General features: G+C 34.6%; 2 protein-coding genes across 4 annotated transcripts; one reads left to right on the top strand and one right to left on the bottom strand.

Moving 5' to 3' along the window:
* Positions 1-579: 579 nt before the first annotated feature.
* On the top strand, positions 580-21,582 carry LOC116174458 (cAMP-dependent protein kinase type II regulatory subunit). 2 transcript variants are annotated; one of them, XM_031492381.1, is made up of 4 exons: positions 580-1,263; positions 12,955-13,234; positions 17,910-18,430; positions 19,185-21,582. In XM_031492381.1, the coding sequence occupies exons 1-4, from the start codon at positions 1,044-1,046 to the stop codon at positions 19,313-19,315; spliced, it is 1,152 nt and encodes a 383-aa protein (XP_031348241.1). In that variant the 5' UTR covers positions 580-1,043; the 3' UTR covers positions 19,316-21,582. The 2 variants fall into 2 exon arrangements, with proteins under 2 accessions (XP_031348241.1, XP_031348242.1); XM_031492382.1 differs by lacking the exon at positions 580-1,263 and adding an exon at positions 7,671-8,054.
* A 3,581-nt stretch (positions 21,583-25,163) lies between these two features.
* On the bottom strand, positions 25,164-26,521 carry LOC116174464 (cyclin-Q). 2 transcript variants are annotated; one of them, XM_031492394.1, is made up of 3 exons: positions 26,167-26,521; positions 25,885-26,116; positions 25,164-25,798 (listed from the first exon to the last, which is right to left on the bottom strand). In XM_031492394.1, the coding sequence occupies exons 2-3, from the start codon at positions 26,104-26,106 to the stop codon at positions 25,259-25,261; spliced, it is 762 nt and encodes a 253-aa protein (XP_031348254.1). In that variant the 5' UTR covers positions 26,107-26,116; positions 26,167-26,521; the 3' UTR covers positions 25,164-25,258. The 2 variants fall into 2 exon arrangements, with proteins under 2 accessions (XP_031348254.1, XP_031348252.1); XM_031492392.1 differs by having other exon boundaries at positions 25,885-26,119; positions 26,167-26,520.
* Between the last annotated feature and the right edge of the window lie 485 nt (positions 26,522-27,006).

The raw sequence follows: 27,006 nt of genomic DNA, 5'->3' as shown, positions 1-27,006 counted from the left end.
TTAGAATCAATTAAATAAAAAAACAGGTAAAATAGTTTATTTCGCCCCAAGCCGAGTAACTTGGCGCATTTTCCTGGCATTGATCAGTACGTCCCAAAAAGCCATACCTATGTGAGCTATGTTTTTCTTTACTAGAAGCATCTATGGTTAAAATTTCAAAGAAATGTCCCCATAAATAAGGAAGCTTTCTACGAGGGTCCGAGTGTTATAACATCTCAAACGCTCAGTTGGATGATATAGTATGAGCTGTATAAAAAATAAGCTAACAAAAAATAACTTGTGACGGCCCTTCTGCGCTTCCGCATAAATCAGTAGGAATCAAAGGCTTTTGTGTATTCCTGTGTATTTCTGCGTTGATAATTTTTGTGTTCGTATGTAAATCTACTACATAGTCTGATGTAGGTAATTATAAGACGTGTCACATAGATGTGTAATAAATAATTTGTGACAAGTAAACACGTAGTAATTACGTGTAATGATATTTTTTGCCGCAATTGAAAAAATGTGTAGTTTGAATTTTAAACTTTTGCACGTGAGTTGTGGCAACAGTGTAAAATGTCACGAAATTAGTTGAAAAAATTTCCGACAGGTACGGCATTGCAGCCAGCCAGCTTCGATTTCTGGTAACTGTATTGCCGGGCCGATCATTAATCATTGATTATCTCGCGGCAATTAACTAAATTATAACACAGTAGCAACCGAAAATGCAGTGAACAATAATTTTATACGCCTTAATAGTAATTCGTAGACATTAGTCGTTCTGTTTGATGTGTTTGTTCATATAAGAAGAATTAAATCTCCATTTTAATTTGCACCTGGACGTGTTTCGAGCATGAGAGTGTAGTGAGACAGTTGACAGTGTACTTTATATGACAACTAAAATTTGAGTGATGTTTCGTTTTATATACCTAAAGGCCAGTACTGATTTTTAACTAGAATTTTAAGAACTTGGCTGTGCATCCATCTCTCGCTGTTTGCAGCAGTCTGTTTTACTAAACCCACCTAGGAAGAGTTCTAAACTTTGCTTCTGCCGTATAATAAACATGAGCCGACCTGTGCAACGTATACAAGTACCCGAAGATCTAAGAGAAGTACTACTAGAGTTTACAATAAACTATCTGTTAGAGCAACCGGGCGACGTTATTAACTTTGCTGCCGATTACTTTTGTCGATTAAGAGACAATCGAACTGGAATTGTATTCGAAGGTGTAATCGGTGCAACGGATGCCTCGTCTCCTGATGAATCTATATCTAGGGAAGAAGGTAATTATGCAATTATTAACATGCGTACATCAAGATTTAGCCTAGTTACACTTTAAAGGCAAAACAGCTTTCAAAATCTTACGAGACCATTAATTCAATTTATTGTGTCATTGTAAAGATGGACTTTTATGGTCATTGCTAATGGTTATTGGTAGTTTATTTTACGCACACTGATAAGGGAATAAATGGGTCAAAATAATATAACTTCATTAAAGTCGGTTAAACTTTTTAATTAATATTCATGCGTAGGTTTTTTGTGTAACTACGATGATTCTGTTAAAAGTTTTGGCATAATTTCACTTACTGGCATTAATATCGTCGAGTTATGTAAGATATTTTTACTTATTCGTGGTTTTTGGCATCAAATTGTGGAAGGCTAATTTGTATTCTTACGTTTGTAATAATTACAAGGCAACATTATAATAACTCGTTATCTCGTACTCGTTATCAATAAACCATTTGGTACACTACGTAAACCTCGACGTAAACTTAATAGTGCAGACTTATGTAATCGTAAATAAAATGTGGAGAGTTATAAACCACAAGGTTAAAGTTCACTTGGGTCACTAATTATGGTCAATTACTGTGATGTGTGGTTAGAGGACTCGCATCTCTTATTTCAATTGAAAAGTGAGAGTCAATTCTTTTCCTTCGATTAAATTAATCTGCTACAAATATGATAAAATTGTTGTTATTATTGTTGTTATCGGGTAACAATAGATTTATGCATTTCCTCTGATTATGTAAGGTCTAGGATAAAAATATTCATATGGTAGTCCTCATTCGTAATACCTACATAACGCGAGATCTAATGTGAACCATAGGTAGTATCTTAAAATTAGAATATGAGGAAATTTTCCCATGCGTTTGATATGAACAGGTGATTGTCGACAGAGTATAAATATATGGGTAGGTAATTTCCATTGTATGAGGTATTTTATAAAACCCAACCTCCTCACGATTTTCATTATATATCACTTTGATATCGATGTTAACACTCCCCTTGAGCTCGCCTTGAGACTTCCCCTAAAGACAATTCAATTTGCTTGTATAGCAAACAAAAAGCTTCTAGAGGAATCTTTAATCAGCAAATAGAAAGAATGAGTCACACTATGGCTCCTTGATAATGATCTAGAATCATTTAGTGTATAGACTCCTGCCCCGTCTTTTTTCTTGTTTACAGTTAGCAACAAATTGTGTTATGTATAAACTGTGAGTCATATGTACTGTAAAGGTAGTTACACACCTACAGGTTCACCTCTCATTTCTACCAGGTGACTTGTCAAGTGGACCTGGGAGTATGGATGAGTAAAGTGTCAGTTTTCGTAACTGCCAAGTGACCTGACACTTGCTGTGAAAGTCGACAGGTCACAGGTGCACCTCACCCTTAGACTTGTAGGCGGCGTGTATGAATATCTGGGTTGATCTGCCAGTCGATCGTTTAAATGGGCCCCTCTGTACCACAGTACCACACCGCTGTGCATGTCTAACGAATTTTGTATAAGTTTTCTTTTAAAAGAAGATTTAGAAGAAAACCTTGAACCTACAAACAACCTAATATCCATCGCCTTTTTGGAAACAAAAATTTGTTTTACCAAAGAATTGAACCCTAGACTTCGCACTAGACCATTGGGCCACATATTACATCGTAACCGATCGTAACTAAACTGAGTTCGGATTCTAAAATAGTTGGGGGACGGGTCAATTATGACGTTACTTTTCACATGCACAGTGAAAGGTACGTAAGGGCCCATTTAGGTTAAAATATCTCTCAGTTGTTCATGCTAGATTGCTCCGGTCTCCACGTCCGTTTAACCAGCTTTCGTGTTTTTGAGCGTTTTTTTTTGTGTTTATTACTTCAGTTCGTATATTTTGTGTTTGTAGTAATTGTTATTAGTAATTATTACTATATAAACCATACAGTAATTTATAAATAATGGCATTAAAAAAACAAACAAGAGGTTAAACAAGTAAACTCCCACTAGTACGTGGGTATTGTCATTGCAACCCACTCACATAGGCAGACGAACAGACTACATTTAAAGTTGATACGTTCATAGTCTGAGCGTGCAATAAATAAGGTTATTAACTCGGTTTTTAACGTCTTTTGGGTAAAAATATTTTTGTTGCTAAAAATACACATGAATCACTTCTTGGGAATCAAGCAATCGAGTTTATTCTTTTTCCCAAGAAATTGGATGCATTTTTGAGTAAAAATATTTTTGTCTTTTTTCCAAGAAAATTGATGCATAAATAACGATTTTGACATCTTTTGGCTAAGAATATTTTGGGCACCAGAAATGCATTCATTTCTTGGGCATCAAAGAATAGATTTTGACCGATTTTGGGCAACAATGTGATGGATGCCAAAGTTAATTTTTGATAGGTTGCACATCTGGTACTGATAAGCTTTCATATAGGGAAAACCCGAAGTCAATACGAGGTCTACGGACTGAGCTATAGCCCAGAACGATGGACAGACGGAACAATGCGGACATAAGCGCTCCACTTTTGTGGGTTGCGCTAAAAAGAGTTGAAAATAATTGTCTCTTTTTGAATATGTGTTAAAACGACTTCCCATTATTCTTTTCGGTAGAAATTCAATGAACAGTTTTAGTCGTTACTTCAGACAATATGATTGGGGATGAAGTGGGGATCCAATTATGTGACTTTTTAAACTGGTTCCTTTTGAATTAACGTCAATCGAGCGTCACCAACGAGATCACCAAGTATATCTCCAGTATGTAATCCGTTTTTAAAAGAAAAAAAATCAAATAGACGGTTATTCTCCCCATCAGTGACCACAATAAGGGTCAAAATACAACCAAAATATTTTCTGGAATTTTCTGATCACCAATCTGCACCCATTTATTTACGATCTTTGTACTCGCATTCTGGTATTGTCATTCACGTACGTTTTTGATTCTGCAACGTCCTGACACTCCTGACTACTACAGATAAATAATTGTTATAAATTGTGTTTTTAAATTGCTCGAATTTATAAAAATAACTTGCGTAGCATTTCTTAATCATTGCCTTCATGTGTACCTGTGTGAAAAAGTACTGTAAGCGGACTAAAAATTTTGTTGTGTCATGTAATACCCGAGGTAATACCACACACTTTTTGGTAGACAAATCACTGATATATATTTTGTAGTCTGCTATCGATCTATACATTTTGTTATACAGAAGGTAATTGCTAAAGCGCCGACTTTTTGTAACTCATCGTTCACTCATCCCGATCTGTATCTTCAAGGCTTTTGCAGTTGCTTTCTTTGTACTCAGATTCCGTTGATGGGTCAATGATAATATCCATAAGTCAAAGAATTAAAGATTGTTTCTTTTTTAGCTGCAGCAAGAGGTTCTACAACGAGCAATGAAAGCAACTGTTACTGCCTGTAGGTATATGGAACGACTATAACAACATCAAGTTCAACATGTAATAAACAAATTAATAAAAAAATTGAAAAACAAAAACATTTAATTTTCACCGGACCTTGAAAATCGGCTTGACCTTGCTATTACAAAAGGTTATCCTCGATCGAGTCCTCGAATTATCTTGTTTCTACGATTGGATAGAACACTTTTCTGCAATAGAGACTACTCGGTTTATTATTCAATATTACAATATTACCTTCACTATAGTTTAATATCTTTTATAGAAAAATGCATGGTTATAAACAGGTAGGTATGTTAAGAGGACTGAACTAGGCAATTATTCAAAAACATCTGACTCGAAAACATTTTGTTTGGAAATTACTCTACTGAAATAGCCACTGTCCAAGAAATTGGTTGTGTTTGTTGCTAGTCCTAATTGCACTCGTATAAGGGGCAATTTCAGAAACTAGTTGATTTTTCGTTATATTATGGTAGAAATATGGTTTTTTGGACTCGCAGTTAGATTTTCGATTTGTTAAAATGTTGGTTTTTAAAGTATCTTTAGTATAATACTGTGCGCACACATGGGGAATTCGGCGAGAGCCTAATACATAGTAGTTTGCTGTGTGTATAGTTGATTTGGCGACATGCTCGATGTTTAGCGAATCGACAATATGCATGAAACGGATATCCGGTATTCGGCCTTATATTTGGCCGAATAGTAACACTATATCCGGCCGGACACTAAAACGAGGACTAGAATTTCCTCAATATGAAGGAAGAGTGGCCTCGATCAACTTCCGAAAATTGCAAATTTATTACACAAATCACCTGACATAATTCTTGGACACGAAAAGGAAAATTTGTCATGAAAATCCGGGGCGTACAATGGATTTCAATAAACACAATTGATTGACAATGACAAACATTTATTCCGAAACATATGAAACAAAATCCCTACAAAAAAGAAAAGGTTACAACGCTTGTTGGACATAATACCCCGCACTCAGACGGTGGATAATTTAAAAAAATGTGTTAAATTACTTAAGTTTTTTTAAATACAAATAATGCAGGTCGTACAAAATTTGCGATATGGCTGAACTGGCCCAAACGCCCACAGCTTCTGAATTTCACTTGTTCTTGATAACACTGAACTTGACAACATCTGCTTTGATGTTTCGTTTCGATACAAAAAAATACATAGAAGATAAATTGTGGACTAAATTTCTTACAAAAAAAGTTCGCGGAGCATATTTCGATCTTCCAGCGTTTTGTAATAAGAAACATTTAAATATGGTGTATGTTTTTACACAATGCATGATTTGCGTGGGTTCGCGGCGTCTGCAGTCAATATGTGCTTTTCATCCATTCATATTCGCGTTTAGCCATTGTTCGCACATTATTCTTAAACGCTGTAAAGATGACACGATATACAAAAGGTGCGTTCGATTTTCCGTTTCAGAAGTAAGTAGAGTAGAGAAAATTAATAATTGTACAATAAACGAACGACGTGAAACGGTTGGGGTTCAGAGCATTCTTACTCTGAGGGATGGAGCGTCAACAAAACCTCTAAATGTTGTACATTTTAGCTGGTCAACTCTTTTGTAATAATAAACCAGTTGCCAAATTCTTGACAGAGCAGCTTCCTAGTTCAAAGCAAATATTTAAAAAAAAAAACGTTTTTGACAGTTTTACATCTTTTATGTCTAATATACACTGCCAAATCATATTAATTTGTGTCCTGTTTTATTATTTATTAAATACTTTAATTGTTCAAATTCCAACAGGAAAATTTTTGTTGTTACAGAATTCAATGTAATTTGGATGTTATATCTTAAACGATTATTACGATAAATTTTTTATTGGTACATAATTGAAAATTGGTTTGTTTTGGATTCCTTCTATTTTGTGCATCTTTTTCCTCGTCTTTTTCTTAACACAGCACTCGACGGGCCGATGAGTACTTGGGTGACCGCTTGGCAACGCCTCTCTTTTATTTTTAATTTTTGCTGTTTGTCCATTGTTTTTATTTATTTTTTTGATTTTAATTTTAGAAGGCCACATATAAGTAATAATTGTAATTCCTAATTAAAATTGATTTAGTGTTGGCGAACAAAATTTTAGTTTTTTAACTAACATTTTTTTCTCTTTTTTTTTGCAATAAAACGTGGCCCAATTTTTGCAAGTTGTACATAGACAAATAAGGTCTTTCGAATACCTTGATAAAATTTTAGGTTGCTTTTTGAAAAAAAATGTTCGATGCTGTTGCGGCGCTCCAAAAAAAGTACATCCAATTTTCCAATCGTTTCCAAAGTCTTCCCAGCTTTCAGGACCATTAGAGAGAACATTGGTACAAGCCAAATCTGTTATACTCCACACAAACTGATATGCAATTCAATAAATATCAATTTTATTGCCATTTTTCAATATGCAGGATAGCGAAACGATGACAGACTTGGCTGCTTTTATAACACTTAGTTGTAATTCTTGAATCATTGGTCCACTCCATGATTAATGAACTGTTCAATCAACAACATGCAACAGGCGACCTCATCCAAGTATGTACGCGTAGTGTCGCGCGAAAATAAATTGACGAACCAAGTGACTCGCCTCCTTCGACTTTTGTTAATTTTCCGCTACAAAAGGGGAAGTGCTGGTAGCGTGGAGCGAAGGAGCAGTTCATGCACCCCGTATCTATTTTACACCATGGTGGTACCGTCTCATTGGCAAATAGGTACGCCGAAATGGTTTCGCGTCAAAACAGCAGGGCCAAAGTAGCACAGCCTAGCTTGATTTTAAGCATGATGCAAGTTAGAAAGCACTAATAATGAAACACACTAGTGAGTATCTCAAGATTGGAAGATACGTACCACTCGCGAAATATTTGAATTAAATAGAACAGTGTCGTCAATAAATCACGAGATATGCGATGCGCTTTAATGACTTCTCTTTATTACTTGCACTAGAATAGAAGTGTATCATTAAAGAGATATATGGATGTGTTTAACGGAGAAAGTTCAAATGTAATTTACCTCTATCTCGTGATACGATAAACAAGCAGCAGAAGTAGGCGGTGTAGTATCCAAATTTCGTCCCTAATACCTCGGAAAATACTGAAATGTGAATATGCGCTCGATTTTACAATTCAGTGCGCAGTAAAGACCAAAGGGATCCACACTCACTTGGACTAACGCCGCTCATTTTTTAATTAACGAACACAATATGCACAGCATATTAATAAAATCGGGTAGAGAGATTCGTAAAGGAGCCGTATTGACATTTACTTTTGACTTTTATGCAAAATTTGACGTGGTAAATGGTGATCCTGTGTTACGTATAGAAGAAATTTATGTGAAGAATTAGCAGCATTCTTAAATCATCTCGTTTAATATTTGAAATGAACGATTATCCAGGTAATTATGAATCGATCTTTATTTTTATCGGGCACATAATTGAGTTATTTTAGAAAACATGTTAACTACTTTATGTGTATATGTATCCAAAAATTACTTCGCCTTGCACGCAAGTCAAATATACCGTACTCCTGTAATGTATGACAGCTTTTAATCGAGCTTTTAATGTTCTTTATCTCTGATCCACATATCAAGGTCCGCAAAAAGCCACGGAACGGTGTATTATCTCAGTTGTCATTCATTCTTTCAAATTGGACCGAGTGGCCAATACCAGCGGCCAACATTTCCGAATATACCCGAAGCAAAAATAGACCTTGCCAGACAATTTTACTATCACGATTAAATTTTCGTGAATGTATTACAATGACTCCCAAACAAAATACTTTGGTCTCTTACTTGCAACATATTTGGAGAGCACGTTTGTTTCTATCTTCTACATCGTTCTTTAACATACTTACATGGTATGGTACCCTGTTAAAATCGATTAGGTCTTTCAGTAGACGTGTGATACAATAAAACTTGTATTTCAGTAAAAAAAAAAATGGGGGGTCATTGTTTACCCCAATGCAATACCTTCCTTACTAACGTGCGGTGCCGCATACTACCCTTCAAAAACTGCATGCCACACGGTAGTAAGGGATTGCATTGGGGTAAAAATCCACTTTTTTTACGGAAATACACGTTTTGAATCTGAATCAAACAAAATCTCGATTATGTCGGCGGGTCTGTCTGTACTCATATTTCCGGCTGAACCGAGGGCTGAACACTGTATATTGTGGACATTGTTTCTTTTAAAATATCAATAGGAACGTCATACCTCCTACTTAAAGCACCCTGTATATAAAGTTTTCAATGCAAAAACGTGGCCGAAAATTTTTCCGGAACATAAAAACATTCAAATACACCTGCAACTTTTATCATTTTACAACATCATCGATTGAAATAAAAGCAATAATTAGAGTTTTTATCTAATAATGGCCTAAATTCACTTTAAACACAAAAACGAATTGTCCCTAAAATAATTACGCAAACTAAAATTATGCGTGGTAGCAAGTAATTGCGTAGATAAGCTAACCATCTCGCTAACTATCATGGGGAAAATTGTTAGTTAAAGTATCATTTCCAAACCAATATAATTCGTTCCCGTCTCGTTGAATAGCATTTGCGTCAACTCAATTTTACATTACTGTCATTGTTGACAAAAAAAAGAATATCCAGAATTACCTCCGAAATGACCATTGATTGTACGACGAATCCCAAACAAAGCGGATTTGAGCTTTAATCAATCACTATTACTGGCGGGATTTTCGGAATTATTTTTTTCATGAGGGTGAAAAGGTTTGCGTAATTAGTTTTAATTTTTCATATTGTAGCGCAAAATCATTTGTCGTACATCTTGTAAAACCCTACGAGACAGTACCTAAATTCCGAATTGGAAGTGTATTATTGTTTTATCTTTTATGTACAATGCACATTTATAAAATTTAAGTTGGCCATATCCACTTAACTTTTCGAGTTATGCCTCCTCTTCACATTGGCCAATGTGTGTGCCAATGATATGGCACATATATTGGCCCAGAAATTTGTGAAGTTATCCACACGTTGGAGATTTTCAGTTCGCTTCGGTTCAAGGTCAATGAGTGGCCATCATTAACACGCTAAAATGGAAATCGAGGTGTTAACGGCCGCCGCGGTTTATTAACGAAAAGCGAGTTCGTGATTTTGAACTTTCTGTCCGTCCGTACATCTGTGTACATGGTAACTCACGGACAGTTTCGAATTTCCCAATTCTGTTTTCAATAGAGAATGGAAATTACAACATACAAGTGTGTACGATGATTTAAAAAAAATGTGGAAAAGGGCGTAGTCTTTTATAAAGTCTCAAACAATATTATCTTTGCTCGAACTCGAGTCTGCTCTACATACTTTAGACGTTATAGTATGGCAGCTACGATATTTTTAATAAGTCTATATTAAGAATCTTGTTAACACATTCTCCGGCCATAATAAGAAGGCGTGACGATTTATAACCGTCCGTCCGGATGTCTGAGGACTGGTAGATAATGCGATAATTACATTTTTCAAGATAGGAATTCGGATTCTTTGTATTCAGTTGCTTATAAACTAGGATTGGGAAAAGTAATTGATAAATTACGATTATTACAAATGTCATTAATATAAATGTGAATGTGTGTCTTTCTAGTACTTAGTACCAATTTCTTACTGGAATGGTAGACTGGCTGCAGGAATAACTATTTTTAATACACAAATTGCTTAGTTCCTCCTAAACCCAGAGAAATTACTTCTTAATTTTTCAATTAGCATATTTACGTCAAACACCTCTATTTGGGTGGTATCAAATGACGCATGTAGGAGTTACAGAAGTGAGCAGTATATCAATAGTATCATTAATTAAAAAAAAATCGATAATAAATTTCTAACGCGCAGCCCTTCAATCAAGGAAAATCAAAGTATTTGAGGTCTCATGTACCGGGTGGCCAAATAAGAATGGCCGTCGAAAAACGGCAACGAGTACATTTCTTTGTAATGATGCAATTAATTATGCAAATGTTGAAGCATTTAGTGCCACAAGCAATTTTTACTTTTCGTTAAGCACTGTACAAATTCATGTTCATCCATCTAATATTTTGGGTGGTTAAAGGTATATAACCGATTATCACTTATAATTGCACAAGAGGTTTGTATTTTACCGAGTAAATTTGGGTTGTTTAGGTAATGAAAATCTGTTGCCTAGCAATTAGACGAGAAAAACTGTCAACTAATAAAAATGCGACACCGAAGGTGGAGCATTTTTAGGTTGACAGTTTTTCGAGTACAATTGCTAAAAGGAAACAGATTTGAATTGCCACAACCCAAATTTACTCGGTTTAAATACAAACCTCGAGTGTAATTCGGCAGGACAATTTAACGAACAAGAAATTCACCAACTAATCAATTATTGACAGACGTCAAACTAGTCATATGGGAAAGGATAATGCGATAATTGGTTCGAAAATGAATAAGTGAAAAAACCACTAGTGCATTTGTCGCTGGAAAAGTTGCAGGTAACTTTTGCCGCTGTCAAAGTGACAATTTCACTGCGGCTTATGCGATTTTTTATACATGAGTTGAATTGTCTCTGTAATTGGAAGATAATTTTGCAAGATGAGCAGATGTAGCCTGCGGAGTCGCGCTAGTTTATGTATAAAAGCATTTTATTTCCCTCAGCACTTTACTTCACAAGATAGGAAAAAAAGTAAAACAAAAAAGAATGGGTTATATTCAGGATTATCAGGATTAAAACTCATCTATCTTTGATACCTCTTTAGTAGATAAAATCCGGAGAAAATTTTATATTTAATCATGACAGTTGTCCCCCTACTGGTCATTTTACACACTCGAAAATTATTTCCAGCAATTTCTCCTGGCCACTTTTATTACATAATTTCTTACCCGAAAACTCTATGTCTACTAGTTTGTGAGGTGGTAGAAGGACATTCTTATTTGGCCACCCGGTACAGTGGGTCCTATTTTGGTTGAGACTGCAGTGTATCTCGGCTGTTTTTAAAAATAGAGGCTTGCGGTGTTTGGCGACTCTGTGCCACTTTTTTGTGAAACTTTTAATATCACAAACAGAATCAGTCTAGCTACGTTTCTTTCCGAGAAAAGTTGGACTTTTTGAGATGCTATCATGCCTTACAACCCATTTAAGATGGACAAAAGGTGAATGTCTATTTTAGATATTTTTACGTAAATCCAGTGGCGTAGTAAAAAAAATTTTGGACCACCGTTTGTGATATTTGACCTAAAGATGGTATTTGTTAAATGAAACACCCTGTATATTTTAACGTCATTTTTTGCATTCTTTTTCCTAATTATATTGATGTAAGTATCACAACCTATGTTTTTTTTCTAGTTTGACCATGATAGACATTTCTTGGACACACTGTATAAGTAAATACTGTACTAGCAGTCTCGGCGAAATTCGCTTTTGGGAAATTCCGTTTTTTCCCGTACCCCGTTCCCATGGGAACTTCGGGCAGTTCTGTCTGAGTCCAGTGTAACGCTTTCAAAGAAACCTACATTTTAAATGTCAAGTCTCTTTCCAACTGCAAAACAAAATCCTGTTTTCTCCCATTCCCGTGGCAATTTTTGAAAATGTTTTACTAACTCAGAAACTTTCGCGGTCCAACAATTCCCCAAAGTTTATCGCAATCGGATGAACGGTTTAGACAGACATAAGTTACCGACAAACATTCTTTTTTCTTTATCAAACTGTACTTTGTATACAGGTGCAATTCATAGAATATGCGTTTATTGGTAATTATTATTATTATCACAATACGTGATTGACAGTTAGAAATCGCGAATACCTATTGAAGGTGTAATCGAGGTGTAATACCTGTCACTTCTTAATTTGACGGTTGGTGAGATTGAAAACATTTGATTTAACGCTTGTTGTCTCTTACTTTCGGGTCGGAGACCGACAAAAAAGGCAGTTTTTACCTTCCCTAAAAGTCAATCTTTTCGTTTACAGCCTGTATCCCAGAAGCATACGTAACTAGATTGAGTGTGTTTGTGGTATTAAGTTTCACAAAAAAGTGGCAGAGGATCGCGAAAAGCGCAAGTCTCTATCTTTAAAAACAGCTGAGATACACGTCTCAACCAAAATAGGGGACACTGTACAGTCAGGGTCAAAAGTAATTCCCCTCAAATATCACAATTATACCGCTGGTGATAGAAATCAATTTCTCAGCAATTGAGTTCAACTTGAAATGAAGCTGATGATAATTTACCGGTTTTGGTCTTCTGGCCTTCGGAGAAAATACGTTTTAGTAAAGAATAGCTAAGCACAACACTTAAAATTGCATTAGATTATTCATGAAAGTATTTATTTCAGAACCACCCGTCGGACGCTTCACAGGCCGTCGTAAATCGGTGTTTGCGGAGACGTACGATCCCGAAGAAGACGAAGACGACTGTGCCAAGGTGGTGTTTCCTAAATCGGATGAACAGCGGCAGCGACTGGCGGACGCCGTGCGCAACATTTTATTATTTCGCTCGTTAGACAAAGAACAAATGCAGGATGTTTTGGATGCAATGTTCGAAAGAAGAGTTACTGCTGATGAGCTAGTCATAAAGCAAGGAGACGACGGTGATAACTTTTACGTCATTGAAAGGTACGCCCATAGCTGTAGAGTGTCCGATCGGTATGGAAAATCCTGTACTGTCTACTAACATTGATTTTACCAGGCAGTGATTTAAACGAGGGTTTAAATAAGAGCTCTTCAGAACTGTCATTTGTTGTTTTTATGAAAAATCAAAGCACACTGTCCTTGAGACCAAATCCAAAGTATAACACAGAAACGTCCCATCGTGATATTGGATTTTATATACTTTTCAGACACTACTTACATAGTGCAACACTATTGCCAATTACATAATTGCATGAAAGCAGCGTGTAGGGATAAAGAAGCGCAGCATCCATATAAATAAATTTAAATTTCCAATATCAGCTTCCTCAAAATTTTATTGAGAATCTGATAGGTAATAAATAACACCGAATTGTGGTTAAGTTTGATAGACTATAGTGAGGTATGGACGAGGGTATGGAGTATCTAAAAAAATCTAATCCAACCATTTACTACCTAAGCTATTTTGGTTTAGAAATGCGTTTTTTTGGACAATTTATACTTGTTTTTTCAAATAGCAACGCATTAGTTTTATTAAATTATTCGAAAGACTTTCTTTTTCTGTAATAGTATCATTTATTGCCATAAATGGTAAAAAAACATATAGGCATGGTCAAGTATAAACAACAATTTAACAAACAAAAAAATAGATACGTACTTTACAGGAAAAAACAACATTCGAAATAAGTTAGCTATGCGGTACAGTAGAGTACAACAGTACAAAAGGTTGTCAGTTTGTTAAAAATTGTATGTTGGATAACATGGTTACGAAAGACAATGATAGCGTTATAGGTAAATGGGTAAAGATAGTAAAGGAGGAGGTTACTTCATAAGAGCCCATACTGCACTTGCGCTTTATAGCAGAGTCAATTATTGTATGGAAACTTAATGCAGATTGATAGAAAACTACAAATAGGCCTTCTTTAATGTAGTGTACCTTAATTCTGACTACCTCACTACATAGTGGAAAGGTTGTTGATCACGTTCCGTTTAAATAGATTATTCAACATTAATTAATAGTGACGTATTTTATTAACAAGGTAGATTGGGGTTAAGGATACAAACTTCATTGATGATTAAATATTGTGTAGATTAAAGTGATCATTATTCATTATTTTTTAATTTAGCAAAAAAATTGAACCTTGATTGTTGCCCACTTACCCATAGAAAACTATATAAAACAGTGATTACTATCTTTATGTGTAAACACGCGGTATTGAATACTAATAGGCTCGCTTTGTAAGTGGTGGCAATAAGTGTGTTTCTTTTAATGACTTGTAACAAGTTTTTTCACCCCAATACTTAACATACTTTCTAATTTTTATGGTACGATATTGTTAACATTAGGTTCTCTGGGTTTATTACCAATAAAATTCTCATGTAGTACTTGATTTATGGTTTTAGTATAAATAATCTTGTGTGGTAAGAATCTTGTGTGTTTCTGTGTCGGTATCGTCATCTATGGTATCGTGCACTGTGGTAATTTGAATATAAAAGTAACAACACATTAGAAATTAGGGAAGCAATTTTCTAGTAAAGATTATGATTGCGGAATTTGCCAATTTAGTCATGGAAACAGGTAATCATGTTTGAAATTGGATAATCACCTGCGCGAAATTAGCCCCCCAATTTTAGGAAACAAAATATTTCGTTCTTCAAATGGTTGCGCATTGACGATTGCATTTCATTTGCGCGTGATCAGTTCCAAAATTACAAAAAAAGTTAAAATGGGGGGGGGGGACAAATTCTTAATTTCTCCCAAAATTTTGCATTAGTATTTGCACAATCTAGTGCACTGTATAAAACGAGAGATGATCTCATTGTCAAGGTACAAACCGTTGGTGGGGTGGGAGTGTTAGGGGAACGGGTGGTTTTTCACTCATGGCGACTGCTTCAACTCATTTCACTTCAGAAGATTTAACATGGAAAAGTATAAAAGTATGAAAAATGTAGGGAGTATCGGACTTTACTTTGTTGTGGGAGTTACATTCGGTCGCTGTCGCAAACACCAACCGTAAAGGATCACTAGAAAAAGTCAAATTTAAAAACTGGGGGAAGGAAACAATATGGAATTTTATATTCGGAATAACTGGAAAACGGCGGGGGCGCATACAAAGGTATTCGAAGCTTGATCTAAACAGACAGTATATTAAATTCTGTTTTCAAAAATATAGCACACCAGGGATGATATTAAAAAAAAATTCAAAAAACATTAGAAAAAAATTGTAAAAAAAGGTTCAAATGATTCAAAAAAAGTTTTTTGCAGATCGTTGCTCCCCATATTAACTGAGAGGGTTTGTAATGACACCAATCAAAAGATTTTTCTCATCTAATGATATACAAATTAGTTCATTTTCAGTTGTATTTCTCACTATTTTATCAAAAATTCGCCAATAAATCCATTTAATGGAAATCAAATATCGCGTACTATACTGCATTCATTATAAGAAGGTAGTAGATGGCGCTGTGCCTGAAGACAAGCACACACAGGAAAAATATAAAACTGCACCAAATTATTGTAAAGTAGAAATATCCAATACTGCAAATAGAAATAAATCTTTGACATTAACAACTAATGACACTTCATGAGTTTAGTTGACAATAAAAACTAACAGCTTGCAAAATTCGCCATTCATTTTATGTTTCAGCGTAATACTGACTTGTGTTTTAACTAGGCATGGGAATTTTTTTTGATATATCGATAGTTATCGATAAGTATCGATATATTGATAACCATCGATATTTCGATAATTATCGGCATATCGATAAGTAAAATATATCGATAGGTAAGTACCCGATACTTATCGATAGGTGAAAATGGTTATCGCTCATCCCTAGTTTTAACCAATCACACTGAAGGTCAAAGCTTCCCTATGCTTTTTACCGCTACCTTCTTAAAATGAATACAGTATAGACTAACTATTTCCACTGTAAATACTTTTTCCTCAATGAACTGCATTTTACAAAGAAACTTTTGTAAGAAACACGTTTCCGATAACTTAATAAATAAAGTACAGGCTTTTATATGAAAATCAAAAAATGCAACTTTTGCCCATAACTGAAAAAACAAACGACCTTCGGCCAGTTTGGTTTTTAACATCGAGTTTATCTTTAAAAAAATGCATCAAGACTGTAACATCAATTTATTTTTTTCTATCACCTATAGTTTAAGAGTTACGGCATACTAAGGACCAAATTTGACCACTCCTCTAGGCAGATTGACAGACAACTACATTTCATGTCTTATTCGTCATAAATTTATGATTCGTAATTTTTATGTATATGAGAGGTTCCTTTATATCGATTACAGCTTTTTAGCGCATTTCCACAAAAATAAAAAAAAATGCGCTATTGTGGCCACTTTGTCCGTCCGTCCGTCCGCTCGTTTTGCGACGCTACTAGTTCTTTATCTTAAGAGCTATTGTTCTACTTTTTTCGCTATTTGGTTCCTTATGGTGTCGAGTCTTGTACCAAGGAAGGAATTTTTTCTGTACCGCTTACAAAAAAAGTTATTGTAAAAAAAAACAAAAAACCGTTTTTTTACATGTTCCATAATTTTACACTTTTGCCGTTTATTAACGATCCTAGAGATCGTTTATAATGTTGCATTGCTATCTGTCGTCTGCCTGTTGGTCTGTCCGTCTGTTCCTTTGTCTGTCTGTCCATCTATCTGTCCGTGTGAACGATAACTTTGTTTAGAAATGTTCGATCCCTTTTACATCTCCGTTAGTTATGAACTGAATTGCATGAAATTCAATATGGGCATAACTTTAGCCATATAATACGCAATGCCAAAAGTTGAATCGAATCGATTCAAAATTCACAGTGCCCTTTTCGCATCTCGACCATTTATAAGCCGAATTGCAAACTTGTTTACTTATAAAAGTATTTGAATGAAATTTGATACATAGGCACTTGGAATAAAGGAAAATCAAACGCCAATTTCAAATTTTGGTTTTGCGCATGCGCAGTGCCAACTTTTTTATTTATGGAAGAATTTAAACGAAATTTGATACATAGGCACTTGGAATAAAGGAAAATCTAACGCCAGTTTCAAAATTTGGTTTTGCGCATGCGCAGTGTCAACTTTTTTATTTATGGAAGCATTTAAGTGCAATTTGATTCTTTGGCGCTTGGAACAAAGGAAAATCTAACATTAGTTTCAAAATTTAGGTTTGCGCATGCGCAGTTCCAACTTTCTTATTTAGAAAAGCATTGAAATGAAATTCTTCTCAAACTGAAATTGAAGTAGCACGTCAACAATGGATTGCCCATGTGCAACGCTATCTTTCATATTTGTGGCCGGATTTTTACGATTTTATAGAAGTTGCATCTTACAAATGGGAAATGAATGCAAGTGGAAATGCGCTTTATGTAAATCGTTTACGATTACTTTTTGACTTGTTAATTTTAGATGGTAGTCAATGTTCGAATTTGTTTAAGCTTTTTGCTCAGAGTGATTTTTTCTGGGTGTATCTAATTAAGTGCTTGCCAGCATATATGTTTGCTCGGGCTATAGTAAGAAATTGGTTTTGTAAATAGATGATTCATTTGTAGAACCATAAAACTATTAATAGATACTACCGATATAGGGACATTAAAATTCATATGCCATGTTAAGTAGATACAATTGCATTGTTTCAATGTTATAATTTGTTTGCAGCGGAATTTATCACGCATTGGTGGGCGATTCCGGACAGGAACCTAAACACATTCACACGTACGAAAATAGTGGAAGTTTTGGAGAACTAGCTTTACTCTACAATATGCCGAGGGCGGCGACAATAAAGGCCGCCTCCGAAGGTTCATTATGGGCTATGGACCGTCAAACATTTAGACGCATTTTACTTAAGTCGGCTTTTAAGAAAAGGAAGATGTACGAAGCGTTGATAGACGGAGTGCCGATGCTGAAGACGTTGCAATCGTACGAGAGAATGAACCTTGCCGATGCTTTAGTTCCTAGGACTTACAGCGCCAACGAACGAATTATAAAACAGGGCGACGCCGCTGATGGAATGTATTTCATCGAAACTGGAACGGTGATTATTAAGGCGTATAATGATCAAGGTGAAGAGGTAGAAATTAACAGAATTGGTAAAGGGGGATACTTTGGAGAGCTCGCTTTAGTGACGCACAGACCAAGAGCTGCTTCGGCTTATGCTTCTGACGATCTGAAACTCGCATGTAAGTTTCTTTTTTAATGTATTTTTTTGATTTAGTAATCATCTCAGTTAAAGGTTTCACAGTGGTAATCTTTCTCAGTATAATTTACACATTTCATTTGCATAGTCGCACACTGTTACAATATAAAATTAAGTTTGTCATGGTTCCATTCAAAAATAGGTAAGAATTGTTATGGTCATGATTTTATTTATTTAAATGAGTAAATAGTGTATTTCCTCTTGATGTATTTCATGTTTATGTTTATAAGGCGCAATAAAACAACATGATGCAACCCGAAAATAAAAGCGACCCCCTACCAAGGTTAAACCTCAAAAGTTTAAGCTTTTGGTTTAGCATTATAGGCGTTGAAACCATGAATTTCATCAGATGAAACAATAAATGCAGTCCTCTTCAACATCGCGAGAATTCATTTTTTTTTAATGTACTAATCGGGTAATAAATGGACAAGGTTTCTGTTATGGGAAACGAGAAACTGTGAGAATGTTTTTGTAACGAATGTAAGAGACTCATAAACCACAGAATTGTATTTGACAATTTACTGTATTTAGAATTTTCAAATTAATATGATCCTTTGTATGGTTGTCCATCCTTTTGTCCGCCACCCGTTCATCTGTATCTTGTTAAGTATTTTTCATTGTGTATTTCGAATACAGTTTTTGATGTGTGTATTTAAATTACATACTAATTTTATGACTGTAGTTCTAATTTAAGTTTGGAATAAATTTTTGAGATCTAACGTGTTGGTTTGTTGCAGTTCTTGATGTGGAAGCCTTTGAGCGTCTTCTCGGACCATGCATGCAACTTATGAAAAGAAACATTAACGATTACGAAGAACAAATGCTCAAGATATTCGGCTCAAAGCAAAACATGAAGGATATTCGATGAATACAACTGTGCCATTGAAGAAACAAATCCCCATTGCATTAATTTTGAAATACCGCATGTGTCCACCAGCAACATCCTACTGCGGGGGTAAAGAATTTACTAGTCATTGTATATAATATATTATGAACCTGCGTGAATATCCTTGTGTCCTTATATCTGTAGAAGTATCGCTAAGCATAATAAGTGGATGCCGCAGGACAGCATCTTGTACTTACTATCTTAATTTTTACTTCTACCATTTATATGTTGAATGGGATTGTTAAACTTTTCCCTCTGCCTTTCATGTCTTAATCAATTAAATAAAAATAAAGTGATAGCTTTACTCTCTCAATATAAATAAAGGCATAAAAAGTTGTACTCTATTTTTGCGCCTTAATATTTATCTAATGGTATGAATTAAGTTAACCAAACACTCGGAGCTAGTGCAATCTCTTTATTTACATATATTTATATATTATATCGAGTGTTTCAATAAGAATTCTTTTGAAATGAGAATAAATATATAAGAGTACCTACTTAAGGCTGAAAATTCAATATTTATTACTTAATAATATTCAAAGTACAATTAGTTCCAAGCTTTTGCACAGTATTACGTTAAGATCGTACAAACTATACCTTATGTACAAATAAGTTATTGTAATCGGGAAATGGGAATAGAAACATGGACGTTATATAATTTGCACACTCGCACAGAATCAGGTTAGGTAACCAAAGCAATTCATATCATTTTAATATAGCCGGTCACAGGTTAAGGTGGAACATTTTAGAAATTAGTGTATGTAAACTATTCCTAATAAACTATTTTGTTGTAGTTAAGTGAAACCTGAAAAATTTAAGCATCTGAACTACGCTCAAGAACAACTTATAAATGATCTGTAATGATTGAAGTGGCTATTATTTCTCAGTAATATGGATCTGTTGCTTCTATACGGGTTTACCAAAGCTTATCTTAGTTACATGCATTTAATTCAATTTCTTCATAAAAAGTAAGAACCTAGTTATGAAAGTAACAACTAAATACTATACCAAAGAGTGCTAACTATAAAGAGATTTATGTTCGCTTCTTATGAAACCAATCACTAGAGTATGTGTAACCAACGAGCTAAAAGATTACAGATTTATACAGTGGATTTTGTTTTTTAACAATGTTTTAAAAAAACAAAATGTGCTGCATAAATCTGGAATTTCGGTACTAACACAAGGAAACAGTGGACTGACACTAAAACCCTACTGGTTGGCTTTATAAAAAGCGTTATACTTGGTAGTATTTGCCATTATGTTTTTGACACATTGTACCCAAAGATTTGGACTGCACCACGATGTAAATCACAATTTATTTGTTACTTTCGTAAATTGCTACTTCCAGCATGTTAGTACATACCTAATGTTGATTTGTTTGACAAGTACAATTACTTTGGTGCTATTGAACTATCAAGTCTCAATGCTTGCAGGTCAAGTGTTCCGTCTTGGAGTCGTTAAACTGCACAACTAATGTAATAAAAACGATTAATATTTGTTGTTTTAAATCACTATTGAATTGATGCTTAAATTCTTCGAAATTTGAATAATGTTTAACTGTTAGCTCTAGTTGAATGTATTATGTAGTATTTATGGGAAATTACTGTCTGCGAGGAGATATAGTGTCTGTCAGGTTGTATTATATGTTGTCTGTCATGTTGAGTGTTAGTTCATAATTGATTTCGGTAGTCGATCATTTCTTAAAAATTCTTGTTTAAAATAGCTAATATAAAGTAGTGCGTGATAGTAGTATCGGACTTTGTTTTGTTCGAGGCAGCACCTATGAAAAATTATTTTATTACTGCATAAACATTTAGCGAGGACATAAAAAATTACACTGCCAGAAGATAGTGATATATTTTAGAATGAATATTAATAGAACGAAGTTGATAAATGAACTGAAATTAATTTGGCATAGATGCCTGCTTAGAGAAAACAAAAATTAATTGGTGCAACCTTAACCTAAACCAAATCGGAAGAAGGCGAGTAAGTTGTATTGCTGTTTTAAACATATATGATATATTTATGAATCCCTTTGCACAAGTTTGCTTTTATGTGTATTTATTATACCAAAAATTAGAATCTCGTTTTTTTTTGTTAATTTTAAATGTATTGTTGCCATTTCACATGCCATATTGTTATAATATGAACACATGGGTCCCATCTCAAAAATTTCTGAGATTCCTTAGTTGTATGTAAACGCTTCCACGATGATGACTAAATGAGCTTATTAAAATACTTCACTCGTTTTTATTATTAACCTGTATTCCCGCATGCATTCGCAAAATGCTATACAATATACAGTGATAAAACAGGGATGTACTGTATTGTTTTTCCCAATGTCTACCTGTAAATGACAAAAGTCGTTCCGAAGGGCGCCTAATTTTATGCAACCAAAATACCTTCTTAAAACAAAGTTGTGGCTGTAATTTATTTTTATTTTCGTTTGTGTGCGATGTATTCAACTGAAGAAAAAAGTTGATATTGTCAAGTGGTATAATGTCGGTAACAGTTTAAGGAGCGTAAGAGATTTATTTTCTGTGAAGTCAAAGTAACAGTTAACAAGCGATTTGACAGCAACTCATTTTTCATCACAAACTATTCAAATTAATTGATATGACAGCCAGATCTTTATTTATTTTAAGAAGTTATTTTGGATGCGTAAAATTAGGCGCTCTTCAGGAGGATTTTCTTTTAAAAGTAGACATAGGCAAACAATACATGTACCTATGTATAAAGATTAATGTTAGTTTTTCTAATTTGGAAATATGCCCTAGATTAACACTAGAAACACATCAATAGATGGGCAAACTCTTTTTCACTGCACACATTTATATGCTGATATCATTTGGCCGGCGCCATTACTCACCATGCACGCGGCCTGTAAATGATTTTGATTAGGTAGTAAAACTTGTGCTCCACTCATCAGTTTGTACAATGCGCAATGTTTAAATATGACTACGGGAAGGAAAACCAACTCAACCAAAACTTGAAATCAGAAAGTGGTAGGTATGTGGTATTTAGATTTTTGTATTATTATACCAACTTCAAAAACAGTAAAGAATAGAACATAAATCGAAGTGACAAAGTACTCTCACACTTTCAATTCGTATTAGTTTATAATAATGTAAGACCCCTTTACTTCTCCTTTAAATACTTTGATAGTTTGATTATTTATTTTTTTCACTACTAGCGTCTGATGACATGATTATTAACCTTTTTTCCACTTGTAAAGTAGGCTTTCTCGGCATTTGTTCCAAGTGGTTAATAATTTTTTATTATTAACTAGTAGTCAATAATGAGAACTGTCACGCTGTCACTTTTAGAAAACACAACCCGAAATTTCGCTCAATGAACGTTTAGACAAGTTCTCTAAAACGAATAATTGCCACCATTCGCAATTTCCAGAGAAATTACATACCTAAAATTATCACATTTTGAAAAAATTCGAACGAAATTACTCTTTGAAAAATCTCAATGACAGAACAAAATACGGCCTGTTTGACTTGTACTTCCACGTACTTGATTGACATGTTAAATTAAGAAACAAACAATTCTGTCCAACCGTTAACTCTCTTATCAATATAATATGTTAATTTAGAGGATTTCAAGTGCTAGTAGTGAAAAAAATAGTATATATACCACGGTAGAGAAGTCTATTATTGCCTTCGCACCTTACACCCCTCGGCGCAAGCGCCTCGAGATGTAATCTTGGTGCTCAGGCAATAATAGTGGACTTCTCTACCTTGATATATAATGTACTATTATTTTGTCTTTATATCTCGGTGGCCACTCTCCACTACTCCAAATCTACTGAACGTTTTAACATTCACATTGTCTCGTTTAAATTCCCGGTACATCAAAATACAAGTGTTAGTATACAGGGTCTCTCAAATTTAAAGGTTCGCCCTATAATAGCAGCATTGAATTTATAACTATTATAAATTCAATGATAGCAGATGCATTACCTGAAAATAATTCTTAGTCAGTTTTTCACGAACTTTCTAGAGATAATTAGGTTACGGTTGGATGAATGAAGCTGATTTTTTTACATACTAATGATAGGTACTGCCAATAACCACAAGTTTTTTTTAAATTTTTTCTCTAAATATAAGACATCTTATAATAGTAGGATAATAAGATAATCTTTTTTTAGACTAGATGCCTAAAATTAGGCGAGATTTTGTCATTTAAAAGTAGACATAGGGAAAAACAATACATTTAATGTCTACTTCTCAATAATTCTTAAAGAATATCACATTACATTATACGCTTCTAGGCTGTGTTGATTTGAAGCTCCTGTGATAGATGTCATTGTTAATAGATGTTCCACCGCTTGCTCTTAAATGTGTAGTTTTATCTAACATAGTTTTTTAAATGTGGTATGGGATTGTATGCGATATTGTTACAACCTTCAGATATGTATACCTAGAACTATATACTTATTTTTATTTTAAGGGAGTAAGTGACATCCAACATGCTCTCATGTTCTGTCTATCACACGTCTTAAAATAATCATTTGTATACCCTATGTGAAATATATGATTGAAATAAAAAATCTAGAAACCCTTCATCCATGAAATCGTGTAAACTGCTCAAATTAGGTAGAACTCAGCCAGTCATAACTCATAAACATAGTGTTTATTTTACAAGTACAGATTAGATTAAAAGAGATGACCTTATCAGTGCTGTTGAACTTGCACATGTTAAAATCGAGAGTTTAAAATTTAACCTTGACATTAAATAATAATTGGTTTAGTTTTTAATAGGAAGGGGCGCCAAACTTATCTATTGCAATTGACCTGTAAGAATCTTTCGGCTGACCGGGTGCGAATTACACGTTTAGAACTTTTAAAAGAAAATAGAATTCTAGACTTTTTATTTTTTTACGAAGAAAAAGTAACTAGTGTATGCTGAGCGCTCGTATCCTTCAAATTTAACTGATTTGACTAAACTCTACTAGTTCTAGACTGAAAACAGAATTACAAAATTAGCTTTTGTGGTCGCGCGAGTTACTGTACAGAAAGGCAAATACACAAAACCACGTTAGTATGCTCAGCCTACTCAGTATACTATTAAATCAATAGCTAAGTATAACAGAAAAGGCTCAAAAGAGACATGACAATCCAAACGAGTTACTCTTCGTTATATTCATTTTATGTTTATCATTTGATTTTGTAATATTTGTGATACAATGTATAACAAGAGGCATTATTTGAAATAAAGGTATGTTGATATGTATATGCAAAATTCTACTGTACATGTTTGTGACTGAACTCTGATTTTGATGAAACTTTTTTTGTGTGTCTGTGTGTACTCGGATGGTTTAAAAACACAATCGGGCCTGATCAGATTATTTGATTTTGCCTTTAATTTTGAGTGGACGGGGTTTCAGCCAGGGCTGCTCTACCAACCCAACCCACTATACATTTACAAATATCCATGCCCGAACCCGGATTCGAATCAGAGACCCTTAGCACCATAGTTCAGCTTTAACTTATTTTCTATGAAAATACCCTTTTATGCACTCTGAAAAATGAAGAAAATGGAAACGTTTTGGCTATGGTGCACTAATATACAAGGTGTCCCATAAGTCACATTTTTGTTATCTAAAAAATGCGATGTTGTTTTGTTTACAGATTTGGATTCGATAGATAATACACAATTTTGGTAATTTAATCGTGTACGTTACAACTAAGAAAGTCATCAGCAATAGTTAGTTTGAAACAGATTGTATGTATATCATATGTGACCTTACTGTATCCGGAGTAAAGGGGTTGCACTGTACTTGTTCCGGCGATGGAACCCTCAAGGAAAGTGATAAATGAAATCAAAGTTTGAAAAAATTGTTTATTATCAATTAAAAATTATCAAAATCATTTAAAATACTGAGAACTTCTATTTAGTACAGTCAAAGAACAATACTCATGCATTTTCGGGTTCTTTATTGTACACCTCCATTATTTTTTCCATAATTTCCCAATGTTTATCCTTCTGCAGATCCTTTGCAAACATTGTGTACCACGCTTCATCCTCATTATCTTCAATGAGTGGCAGACGTACTCCATAACATTGTAACGCTAATGAAATACACGCTATCGCGATATGCTGTGGCGCGTAGTCTAAAATTGTGGAGTCATGGTGGTAGTCTTGTAAGAATGAAGCAGCAGTCCGCGCTATTGGGATGCAATTCCACTTATCTTTTCCGATCCAGCCTTCCATTGAACGCAAATAGTGCAGCATGTATTTATGAGGATGTACAATAGAAACTTCAAATTTCAAGATTCTCATTATTAATAGTTCAGCTTGAACAATAGCATCCCTCATATTCCAGTACTCATCACCAATCTCCAAAGGGCTGCTTCCCCGATGGAGAGTGTTATGTGCTACGTTTATGATATCGCGAATTTTGAGGGCGTCATCTTTTACTTTTCCGGCCAAATACAATGTTGAGGCGGCAATTAGCTAAAAAAATGTACGTAACTTTACATTAACAAAATTTACCTAAAATGCTCATCAAAATACAATAGAAAAAGGAAAATGATACATACATAGCAATCATAATTAGTGGGATCAACTTCTTTGAAGAACCTATGCATGAGAATTGTCGCACTGGCAATAGTTAAAGGTTGAGCGTGCAATTTTATTCCACATTCAAAGATAAAGCGAGCGGGAGTAAATCCTGCAGCAAAATCTAGTTGACGATAATCAAGGCTTTGTACTCTGCGAGTTTTCTCTCTTTGCAATTCCATGACATCAATAACATCTTTCATTTTGTAGAATCTACTGAGAGAAAATTAAGGAGGTTAGATTAAACAATTGATGAAACTTACTTGATTGAAGTCTACAAAGCAAAAACGTACAAATTAAAATTAATGAAAGGGAAGTGGTGTGTTCTACTTTTCAATGTGCAGATCTTATGGTGCAGATGAATCTGGTTTGAGATTATTTAAACACACGCGCTACAGTGACGCAATCAATCCCTTATCTATGCACACACAAATTTAAACTCGCTTATCGAATGGGGTACAAGTTTCAAATAAACAAAAGGCAGCCGCAACAAGCACAACCAGACACCATTTAACGTATTAAACTTGTAAGGCCGTTTCGAGAGGCCTTCGCCTTGGTTGGAGTGGTTTAGTGACGTCACTGTACCAGTAGGGCGCGTGTCACATTCACGAGCACGACTTCCTCGAATGTTTAATCAACATCCAATTTAATTTACCGGTAGCCGATTCGGGTACTAGTTTAACTATTTAAAGGTTACTCCATTACTTTCTCTAAATACTCAAAAAAAGTAGGTTCCGCACAAATAACACCTCACCTTTACTTTTAAGACGCTAAAAAACCAATTAAACACTGAAAAAGTTTATGAGGGTGTGAGTTGTGTATTTTAGAATCTACCTATATTACACGAATAATGCATGTGTTTATATTGACAAGTATAATATATGTAATTTATAATAATTCATAACATTACATACTTAGTCTCGTTATTAGGTACAGGCATAACAATTGCTTTCGCACTATTTAGGTCTTGTACCTTCGTCTCTCAAGGGTTTGACCAGTAGGAAATTTAAGTGAGAAATGTTTAATATTCTCTTTACATCACAAAGTTAAGATTTTGTTTTACTTATACCTTTTTATTTTTATTTTTCTCGTGTGATTTTACG

The sequence above is a fragment of the Photinus pyralis genome, unplaced genomic scaffold (genome assembly GCF_008802855.1).
Source record: "Photinus pyralis isolate 1611_PpyrPB1 unplaced genomic scaffold, Ppyr1.3 Ppyr1.4_LG6, whole genome shotgun sequence".
Classification (NCBI taxonomy): domain Eukaryota; kingdom Metazoa; phylum Arthropoda; class Insecta; order Coleoptera; family Lampyridae; genus Photinus; species Photinus pyralis.
Note: the sequence above shows the minus strand (reverse complement) of the source record. Positions and strands in the feature narration are given on the sequence as shown.